This window comes from Lampetra fluviatilis, chromosome 1 (genome assembly GCF_964198595.1).
Source record: "Lampetra fluviatilis chromosome 1, kcLamFluv1.1, whole genome shotgun sequence".
Lineage (NCBI taxonomy): Eukaryota > Metazoa > Chordata > Hyperoartia > Petromyzontiformes > Petromyzontidae > Lampetra > Lampetra fluviatilis.
In genome coordinates this window covers 18,188,158-18,199,658 of record NC_136275.1, presented here as the reverse complement: position 1 = coordinate 18,199,658, position 11,501 = coordinate 18,188,158, and the positions used below count along the sequence as shown (strand labels likewise).

The window sequence follows — 11,501 nt, the reverse complement described above, 5'->3', positions numbered from 1 at the left end:
AAAGACCCAATGATGAACCCCACTACCAGTCCGTGAAAAAATTGTCTTCCACGAAAACGGTCCCTGGTGCTAAAAAGGTTGGGGACCGCTGGTTTAGAGTAAATGGCTGCCATACATTTCCACGCGATAAGTCACTTCGTTGGGCTATCATTTGTGGGCCAGGTCGCTCCTGAAAAATAGCTATAATTGCTCAGTGGGCCTTCTTACCTGGTAAGATGGAAATTGTTGAAATTGAAAGTCTAGAATTGCACGCCTTGAATCAGGAAATACCACCGGACCTCACCGTGCCTACCTACCTGCACGTTTGACAGCACGACGAGCACCCCCCCCCCCCCCTCCTCGAAGCGGTGTAATTAAGGAGCTAAAGCCAACACAGGTGTTGCCAACACTGGAGTCTTCTCTCCTTGGCAATCTTCTTCTTTCGTACGGCTGATGTCGACGCAGAGCAACAACGTCAATTTCACACTCAGGTGGCCGAAACAGATAACCGCGGCCGGAGCAACGGGGTGTATCGCCGTGGTCTCCTTCGTAGTTTGGTGGTTCGGGCATTACGTCGTCATACGTTGTACGGTCTGTTCTGGATGAACACAGTCGCATACTGGAGAGTTTTTAATGTTGCGTTTGTACATCAGGTATCCGCATCGGCCGTGGTTTGTGTGGATGCGGTTTAGGGTGGACCATGAGATTCGTGGAAGATCAAATCCAAGGAATCTTCCGCCTCGGGTTTTTCACAAAGGTGTTTGCGAGTTCTTTCGAACTCCAGACAGCTCTTCAGGCTGCATCGGGGTTGAATTCTTTGGCAACGACACCCGGCTACTCGCGGGAAGTCGGCGCTGTAATTGAGTGACGAAATGCCCTCTCTCGCTCCCGTCCTGCGCGACCGGGCGACGCGGGGGGGGGGGGGCAGACACGAGGTGGCGGTGGAGGCTGCAGAACCACGGACAAGAGACCCCCCCCCCAACCACCTTCCCCCTGCCTCTCGGCACACACATCCCAGCAGCATGTCTGTGTAAAATTCCGGATTTAAGAGATGCACTCTGAAACCCCTAATAAGACCACGCTGCAATTGAGTGGTCATTCTAGGACGCTCTTAATTAGGGGGCACCACCCAATGTGCGGGGGGGGGGGGGGGTGAGCACCCACACCCTTCTATGCAAATCTTCCGTCAGTGGCATGAGACTAAGAGCAGACAGACTTTGGAAGTCGGGTGTCGACTGTGCTACCGACGATGTGGGATTTGGGCACGACAATAGTGCAATTTGTAACGCGCACAATATTTCATGGACACGATGACCGTGGACTCCCGAGGCGCGGAGCCAAGCTCCGTGTCAAGCCAAAGCCAGGCGATGGTTCTTTTAGCGTCGATTAAAAGGCGGCGTCGTTTGAACGCTACCGCCGCCGCCGCGATTGTGCAGCGGGATGATGACGATGGTGGTGGATGAGGGTGGTGGTCGCGTTCCTGACGGCCGGCAGCGACGGCCCCTGCTCCTTGGTGTGTGGAGAGGAAGAGCCGCGTAGAGTTCCACCATGTGCTCTAGTGCGGAATGACAGCAGCGGAGAGATACACGGTGGACAAGCCGAAAGTAGAGGCGCGGTGTCAAGAGGTAGCTGGCGAATGCGGGCAACAGGGAGGCAAATGTCGGAAGCGATGGCGCGCCGAAGTGGCTTTCGCGCGAATCGTCCGCGATTGCGTCGAAGTTGAACGCCCCAGATACCACCCAGACAAATCAAAGGCAGAAATGCTAATGCAGTAAACACAGTTTATGCTGTGCGATACGGTATTTATAGCCAACGATCTACAAATTACGATTAACTCACACTCATGCCAAGTGTTTGTTGTGGCAGTTCAATGCATGGGCAGTGATGGTGGTATTTGAATGTGTTCATTTATGGTTCATAGCACATCATGATTTGTTCAACTAAACATCTGAGAAGGCTACAACACACGATCTGAGAATGCTCCGTATTAAAATAACTCTATATTGACGGTGAACACCCCACCCCGCCTCCAAAGCCGACTTGAATAATACACAACAGCTGTCGTAAAGGTCATACATGTATTATCAGCAAGCATGCGCGCAGCACCAAATGTAGACATCGATCCATTCCACGGCATCATTTACACTCCATTAACATGCTCCAAGTCACAAACACATAAACACGTCTTCTTGTTCGTTTGCCTTGCGGTTTTATTGGACAGCCCTGTCGCTGCATTCAAGCACGTGCTCATTCCTGAGAATGATAAAAAAAAAACCTCTTAAACAAAGAGCGAATGCAAAAATGAAATGCGGCCCGCTTACAGGCCACTTACCAGTTGTTCGACATCGGCAAAGCATCTCTATTGTGGAGGGCCCAAGAAAATACGCGCCGTCTCCCAAATGCTCAGCTGAACGTCCACGCGTACATACTTCCGACCGCGTAATCGCAAAGCGCCAGCAGCAATGCCGACGCAGCTCAATTTTGCTGTGCGGCCGAGTGGGAAACTTCGATGCATGAAGCGCCTTTTCGTCGCAAGCGCGCGCGAACGTTGTTGGTAAGCGAGCGCCCCTTGCGAAGAGAGATTACAGGACACCCTCCAGACAGAGTTGCCAAGCCACTGCGCCCTCCCCCCCCCCATACTCGGAGTGTGCGAGTCAGCGAAAAATATAAGTTACCGCGACCACTGCGTTATTGCGTTATTGCAAAGATAAAGGAAACAGCCAAGCAGTCGACTGCAAAAGAAAACGCTTTGACGGAACACGCACACAAAAAATACAGAACTGTTACTTCGTAGCTTAAACATTGCTGGAGTGTGCTGTGGTTTGGGTTTGTGCGTTTTTATATGCAGTTAGTGCACACTTTCACGATTTAATTTAAAGCTAATTATTTCATTGAAATGATTGACAGCACCATAGGAGCATGCGTGTTTGTATGAGGCTTAGCTTAATGTAGCCTCCTACACTTGTTTTAACATTTATTATTGTACTTTTATTAATTTATGATCATTATCAATAAAAAAATAACATCGGGGGGCTAGATATTCAACTGCATTTGCTAAAATGCGGTAGCGAACACTGTTGCAAAATAATCGAAATGTGTTTTAGGGAATGCATATAGATGTATATGCAATCACACATTTCTAAAATAATAAATAAGCATCGACACTTCAATATAAGCTCATTGCAAAGCTACCAACAAAATCTGCGGTAACACTTCTGAACGGGGAACACAGATTGCCACCTAAATGAATTAGCTTCGACTTAGCGGATATCGAAATCTAAGAGGAATTGCACATATGCTCCAAGCACTATAGTAAGAGAAGAAGAGCACCCAACAGCGAGTGGAGACGTAGCACGACTACAAGCAACACAAGTTCACGGTGCCAACACCCGAAGATAAACTTGGTTTATGAAAGATTTTTTTTCTGACATTTTAATGGCTCAGTACAAGGAGCTCTGGTCCCCAATGTTTACTGGAAAGTGACTGCTATACTTGGAATGTCAATTGTGGCTTTTTTAAAAAGCAGATTCTGTTCAAATAAATGTGACTTTGGGTTCAAGAGGAGTCTTAAACATCGCGCTGAAGTGATGATAAAGTGAGTTGAGGGTCAGCGTTGAACGGGGTGAAGTTCTAGATCTTAGCAGTAGGAGATACCACTACCACCACCCAGTTTAAACGTTTGTGTTTTCATCACTGATCTGGCTCTTTAAAGCTACTGAACACACAACCTGCGGTAAATACAAACATAACTTTATTTAATCAGGGCTGCGCTAAGAGCAACCAGACATGGGCACTTGGGTTTCCCGCGTGGGCTACTCAGCAGAGGGATTCTTTCTTTTGGCAGAGTTACGAATATAACACAGTGCAACGATTGTGAAAAATTACACTGTGCCTTGCTTCTTCAAAATGAAAATGGTGACCTAAGTTCAATGAGTGCCAACACGCAATTCACATGAACTAGGCAACCGTTTTGGATGGAAAGTGATAGCGTTGGTTGCGTCGGGCATCTGCATATACGACAAATCCACAGCGAATCCATGGATGAGAGCAGTGTTGGGTGTAGCAGCATGAAGCATACGTGAGCTCAATAGTGCAGTAATCACATTTGTGCGGTTGGCTGTTTAAACTTTAGTAATACGGTCCCAGAGTTTGTTAGCAGGACAAACTAAAGGATAAAACTACATATTTCAAGCATTATGTAATCAGCCTCACCAGAGGTCACAAGGGCAGAGACGTAAAATGTAGACTCACAGGACCAACTAAACCCTGTTGTTGTCAATAATCACATCCGGTACCAAGGACTGGAGTCAACTGACCACCGATACAGAGAACTGGCATGAAATCGCAGCTTTCTGTCCTGGGCGAATGAGACTTAGTGACCACTGCGTGCTCAGCCTTATGCACGCGCAAAAACCACAACAGACCACACATGTACGTGCTTGCCCATTGCCTCTGAAAAAAAGTTGGGACTATAGACTGGCTCGCTAGCCCTAAAATTGCCATTTTGTTGGGAGTTGTCCAACACGTAGATTCGAAGGTTCAATTAAGTTTGTTTACACACTTTTAAAAATATAAGTGTGACTATACGTGAAATATTATTCCAATTTGCATCTGTTAAAGGTATCAGGCAGTTGGCTGTCTGACAGTGTGCGCCTTATGACAATATCAACTCCTACTTTTAACATTAGAAGCAAATAATTGTCCTCTTAAAACTAAACACGGATGGTGTAAATAATGTTTGGGCAACACTGGGGCCAGGAACCACGCAAAGGTGGAACCTCAAATAAGAAACGTTTAAATCTTGGCAAAGGGAATGAACATGGTAGGAATGTTAATATACGAACACTTGACACTGCCATAAATATTAACAAGCACACACGAACACACACACCTGTGTCGGTGCGTCTTTGTATATATATATCATATATACAGTACTCATTTTGCATGCTAAATAAAAACACCGCTATATTTCGAGGAGGAGACGACGATGGTTAGCAGTGAGACCCGGGCGAAGGGCGGCTGCCGGAGAGGAGGTGCTGGAAGCTTCAGGTGGGCAGGCGAGCAAGTTGCAGTTGGGAGTGGTTGACGCTTAGAAGCCCTCTCTAACCACGGGCGGCCAACGTCTGCGCCACCGGGCCGGTCGTTGCGCCTCCCGAGGGGCCGAATCTCGGCAGGTAGAGGCCGAACTTGCTCTCGACGCCGGCCAGCGTTGCGGTGGCCAGGCGGTAGCCCCCAACGTGGTCCGCGCTGGTCGGGGGCAGCGAGGAGATGCGGGACTTGGGCACGGGTTGTGATCCAGCGGGCTTGCTGCTCGCGCACATTCACACGCAGCAGGACGCCGCGTTCGGAGATGGCATTGTAATAATAATAATTGTTTACAGTCAACTGTCAATCCACTGCTGGAGGAGGAGCACACCCAGGGGTTAATTACACCATACTTCACCATGCTGGCCTAGTGTGGGTTTGGCAAAGGGAGAGGGGAAGTCAGCACCGATTCGATTCATTTCACTCGCCACTGATGAAAGCCGTTGCCGCGAATCTAAACTCGGGCCGCCGTTCAACGATATGAGGACGCACGCTCGCAAGTGCACACCGGGTGCGCGTCTGGCACCAACGGCACAAAACATGAGCCTTATGGTGTCATGTGTGCCAATGGGCATAGTGAGCGTAGCCACAACGCTAAGTTCCATGACGCATTGTTGACAAGGTGTGTCGTCCCGCCCCAACCACCCGCACAATGCCTGCGAGAGAAACAGTGGCTGAATAGCCGTCGTGCACACCACTTACGCACGCCACTCATTGTGCCCGCCGTCTTGCTTTGCATGGCGACAATTGAATGGGGATTTTCGAGAAGAGAATAAACCAAAGAAATGGCAAGGTAGTGTTTTTTGCATTTGCCGATGAGCAGTCTCCTCTGGAACGCCGAGCCTCACCTCCCGCCGAAGTCGACATTAAGCCAGCGCTGCAGCAGCTCGTACGTGAGGAGGGTGACTCCGAACTGCGGCGAGGAGCGGCACACGCGGGCTGAGAGCGGTGAGGGGGCGGCAGCAAAATGCGCCATGTGGCGAGCGCGTCACAACAGCCCCTTACCGTGCAATCTACTTGTTAAAATAACTTGTCCCACAAGTGAACGGCCCTCAATAACGACCATTACATACATTAAGCGGGCCCGAAAGATTGAAAAAAAGGGATTCCATATCGAGAAGAAAAAATAAAAGTGCAAAATACAAATGAAATGACTTCTTCTTTCGTATGGCTGATGCAGATGTAGAACAGCAACTACAATTTCACATTCAGATGGTAAAGCCAGATAATCGGGTCAGGAGCAGGAGTGTGTATCACTGTGATGTCTCATTTGTATGTGGATCAGGGAATTGCGTCATTATATGATGTGTTCTGGATGACCACAGTCGCACGCTGGAGTTTTTAATTTTCCTGGATGACCGCAGTTAGTGGCAGTGCTCGTATGTGAGTGCTTTGAGGGCACAATCGGGGGGGGGGGGGGTGGTGGTGGGCGTGGGGCTTCCCTCAGTAGTCCTGACTTACCCCCGGCCCCCTTCCAGAGTGCCCGTGGACCTTCCTCGTGCAGGATCTTGGCGAAGCAGTCGACAACGCCGGTGTAGGTGGTTTGGCCGGCGCGTGCCGCCACCTGCAGCCGCGTCTTGATGACGTCGGCCGGTGTGACGAGCGACGCGGCCGGCATGCCTGTGCGAGCACAGCACCGGCTCGGAGAGGTTACGGAAAGGAAGGGCTCATTGTGCCGGCCGCAACCAAGGTGTCGTGATTAATAAATAATCCTCAATTTAGGAGAGGTCAATTTACGTACCCCATCGAAAAACAAAGAACAAGGCAAAGCACAATCGAATGCCACGGCACGGAATCACGACATCGCCAAGTATGAAAGTGTAGATATACGAATATGACCGTGGTCGATTATTGGAGGCGGAATTTTTCGGGAAATAATGCTGTCCACGATACTCGTATTTTTAGGTGGCACGAAACATATTTTGATGTTAATCAAGCCGATACTCTGACTAGCACGGTTGGTTACGTATGGTAGGAAATAAGTTCAACATATATACATACATTGTGTTATCGGTATAATTGAACTTGAGTTCCTACATCGACGTGACGGTGAGACTGCTGCTGTCAGCCCAGGAAGGCGGGGAGGGGTGGGGGAGCAGGTGACCCACCAGCTATGGCTCCCGAGGTCAGCAGCTGTAGCGGCCCCACGCGCCCGTTTTCGTCAGCCATCAAGGTCTTGGTGTGTGCGTACACGGGGAAGTATATGGCCGAGAAGGGGATGTCGCGCAAGAAGCATGCCTTGGCGCCCTGCAGACCGCCCAGAGAGGATGTTCAACGCCCCGGGGGGCAAGAGCCACCGTTCACCGCAAGACGTCCTTGTCTAAGCGAGAGGGGTCGTCCACGCGGCCTGGCCCCGATGTCATTAAGGAAACCTTGCAGAGCCACGGCTTCTGGGATTTGCATTCGTTGCATCTGAGCATCGCTGACCCCAACTGCTGTAATTCGAGATGTAAATATAAAGGGACTAGAGTCGAGTGAAAAATCACCGTGAAGTGAAAGTGTTTTGCATTCAGAGCCGCTGGAGCTGCTCTATTTTTAATCAGTGTCAGAGACCTCTAATAACCTAATGACTCCAAACAGAACCAGAGACAGTTCTGTAGAGGAAGTTGGGGGGGTGGGGGGTGGTTTGCCCAAGAGGAAACCCCTGGCTTGACCCCAAATTTCCATGCCATTTGGGACGTGGTCACAGACTGCAGGAAACCAACCATCAGAGGCCAGGGGTTTTGGGCCGTCTGCAACGGATGCCTACGTGGAAGTGCTGTTTACTGATGGCATGGATTAGCAGGGGAGGGGGGGGGCCCAGACACAAACTACTGTTTTCTCCATACACATGGGCAGGGCCACAGGACTTGTTTGTGGTGGTCAGGCACCGTAACCGCTCAGACTAGCCCCAAAAACTGCCCGCACGCTCACCCCCCCCGAGTGTTCCAGTCGCAGACGCGATCACAACATTGCCGCATGAAGGCTAAAGGACGTTTACAAAAAGCACAGTTAACACCGTGTTCTGTTACAATCAGTCCGATCAGACCAACAAACAATTCAGATATCCGTTTCACGATGAAAATGCGCTTGTGTACTTTACAAGCATCAAAGTCCGATTTACAAAATCAACTAACAACTGGCTGTCAATCAGGCCACCCTGCACGTAAACCTCTACACTTAAAACTTGTCCAGCCATAAATAAATGCTAAAGCAATACGACTCTTAACAGAAGCGTATGATCTTGAAATGAGACTCTCTTGAGTTTTTTTGTTTGTTTCCTTTCACGAAACATCAGTTAAACCACAACTGTTTCTGAGCAAAGTGATGATCTTGATTGACTAAGAATGTGGAATACAGTGAATGAGATGGACATTTCAAGCCGTATGGTGCAAGTCCTATATTCTTTGTTGGTTTCATTCAACATTAGTATTCATAATTTATCGGACAAGCAACATTTCAACATGCCTAAAAAATGAGCAAGTTTGGAATCTGATAATACATAGAGATCAGATAATGCACATTTACAAATAAAATCTAACACAAGCTGACATGTGCAGAGATGCATGGATGGGTGTGCATGCTTGGATTTATACTAAGAGACAGAGAGGAATGGCTCAGAGAACATTTGCAAGTTAGAGAGACATCATTTTGACTGTACAGAAAACGCCGTGGGATTGGGCAGGCCACATCACTGGGAGGGATGGCGACCAGCTGCTGACACTCCTAAGAGGTCATCCACCAGCAAGATGAAGCGATGAAATAAACTCTCGTGCAGGCGCTACCCAAAAGCATTGTTAAATCGTCACGGGGCCGCGAGAGGCGGCGAACGGCTTGGAAGAGGCCTCCATCCAGCAGTGGACAGAACGTGGCTGCTGCTGATGGTCGATGACGATAACCATGAGCCGAGGGACCACAGCTGACCGCGTGGTGGCGGGGGGCCACCCACCTTGTAGAGGCCCAGGAAGCCCAGGTCACGGAGAACATTGAGCGCGCTGACGCGCGGGCCCGTTGTGATCTCTCCGGCCACCTGCAGCCGAATTTTGACGATCTCCAGCGGGTTGGTGAAGATCACCTGGGAGCCGCCGGCCTGCGCAGTAATGAGGAGTTTAGCAAACGGCGACTGGCAGACGCGTAAACGGTCCGTTTCCATTCGTGAAACTAACAAAGGGTTGTACAGTCTTGCAGGCTGGAAAGTTCACAAAAGAAGAATGGAGAGGTGCAAGTTTAGAATTACACTGAGAAACGTAGAGACTAATGCGTGGATTAGGGAACATTATGGAATTATATTCACTCCGATATCTTCTATTGGCTGTTAATAAAAGTGGGCTCGGGTAGGACACATCGCGACAAGGGTTGATGGTCAGTGGTCGAGACTAACGGTGGATTGCCAGCCAAAGGAGGGAAACATGTCAGAGAGGAACATCAAACAAGGATATGGAGTGGTGAGATCAGCCCGTGAACAGAAGGGAGATAGATTTATGCATTTCAAGAGCATGACACGTAATTAGAATCTATTATTATACTTGTGACACGTGTCGTATTGTACGTGCATGAATCGATTCTAACAAATATTGCATTTCGAAAATATTCCATCACGCAAGCGTACTGCACAATGAAGCTGTCAACCAGGTTCACGGTCATACACGGCAGATATAATCGGTCCGAGAATACTCCATTCCAAAGCCAAATACTCATGACATAAATGTGTCAATCTTCCAATATCGCAGGACCCTCCTGGAAATGTCTCGAGTCTCAAGTGAGGCATTCCTGGGTAAGCTAAGGACATTATTTCCATTATTATTTTTGGGGTGAAGTGGTGGCGTAGTGGTTAACGCACTACATTATGAACCTGGTGACCTCAATTTAATTCCCGGCCATGGGCTCACAACATTGGCGAGCGCTGGGTGCCACCCCCCTTCACTAATCGCGCTGATCAGCGGAGTGAGGTACGGTCAAACAACCCCCTTGAACGACACGGTGTGGTGGAGGGGAGGGCATTCACCCAGGATCGGACTGACAATGCTGTAAAAGATGCAGGTACACCATTGGAACCTCATTTGCCAGTAAAAAATATGATAATAGTTTTTTTACCCTTCTATCTGGCAACAAAACTGACACCTTTTTTACAAGGAGTCATGTTTGCATAGACCACAATACCTGCAGCCATAATGCAAACAAAAAACATAACTCTGATAATATATGCACTGTCCTTGAAGTTGATTGGTCCACACCCGAGACAGCTTTCCTTAGAGCCTAGTCTCACATGGGTTGGACCAGATGACGCCAAAAGGCGCACAACTCAAAGACAATGCACCATCAGAGTATGAGAGCTCGGGGTAAGCATTTACACCATTGGAACCTCATTTGCCAGTAAAAAATATGATAATTGGTTTTTTACCCTTCTATCTGGCAACAAAACTGACACCTTTTTTTACAAGGAGTCATGTTTGCATAGACCACAATACCTGCAGCCATAAGGAGTCATGTTTGCATAGACCACAATACCTGCAGCCATAATGCAGGTATTGTGGTCTATGCAAACATGACTCCTTGTAAAAAAGGTGTCAGTTTTGTTGCCAGATAGAGGGGTAAAAAACAATTATCAGATGCAGGTACGTTTAGGCTAATGCCACAAAACGGGACTGTAAAAAAAGAGATGGGACAAATGGAAAAGATGACAAGTGAAATTGACCGTCGAATACAATCACAAGCTCAAATCGTGGGCGAATCCTTCCACACCGAATCGTTTGGCAAGCACGGCCTGCCTGTACACATTTATACGCTGCCAATGCCAGACTCTGTGGGCCAAATGCACGTGCCGGAAGACAGATTTTGTGAATATTTACCGTAAAAATAAACAAAATCGGCAACAAAGATTTGGCCGTTTTTATCGCTTCACGTAGCGTTAGAAACAAACAACCTTGTTAACCGGCATGTGAATCGGGGCCCTGTGAGGTTTAACTGTTAAACAATGATATGCAATTTAATCCCATGTAATTACAAATTAGTTGTCAGTCCTAAACTGTTAAGAAAAAAAGGGGAGTGAGAGGTTTTAGACAGGCCTGCTTTATTGCTTTTAAGGTGAGGAATGTATTCATGCTTTTGCAGGATTCTCTAATTATATTTTCAGAACTAGCATTTTTTTTCTCCACGATGTTTAATTTATAAATGCATCACTATGGTTTTTTTTGTTTAAATGAAGGGAACAGTTTTATTTAATCAACACACGAAGCAAAGTTCATTTAAAGGTTAAAATCCACCGACAACATTATGTTGAGGAACGATTTAGAGTTCATGTGAAATATGATAACCCCCTCTTAGCCCCTGCTCCACACCGGGGCGTACAATGTCCCTCTTCACGAGCCCACGCTGTGAAACGACAAAGGGGTACATTTTTGGGGACAGGCGGCAAAGTTGCTTTAACCAGCCCAATGCCCTCACGCTTAATTAAAAAT

General features: G+C 48.1%; 1 protein-coding gene across 2 annotated transcripts in view; it reads right to left on the bottom strand.

Annotated features, from left to right (window-relative positions):
* Positions 1-1,391: 1,391 nt before the first annotated feature.
* The window catches only part of LOC144933414 (electrogenic aspartate/glutamate antiporter SLC25A12, mitochondrial-like), a 34,041-nt gene continuing 23,931 nt past the window's right edge, over positions 1,392-11,501 (bottom strand). Inside the window, exons 14-19 of one of the 2 annotated variants that reach the window (XR_013637052.1) lie at positions 8,993-9,133; positions 7,173-7,311; positions 6,526-6,684; positions 5,913-6,003; positions 2,312-5,286; positions 1,392-1,534 (exon numbers count right to left, since the gene is read on the bottom strand). Coding sequence is in view for 1 of the 2 variants with exons in the window: in XM_078858140.1 (XP_078714266.1) it covers positions 5,082-5,286; positions 5,913-6,003; positions 6,526-6,684; positions 7,173-7,311; positions 8,993-9,133 (735 nt within the window). In the remaining variant the exon portion in view is untranslated. Of the gene's footprint in view, positions 1,535-2,165; positions 5,287-5,912; positions 6,004-6,525; positions 6,685-7,172; positions 7,312-8,992; positions 9,134-11,501 lie in introns of those variants that run through there. The other variant, XM_078858140.1, reaches the window with a different exon arrangement.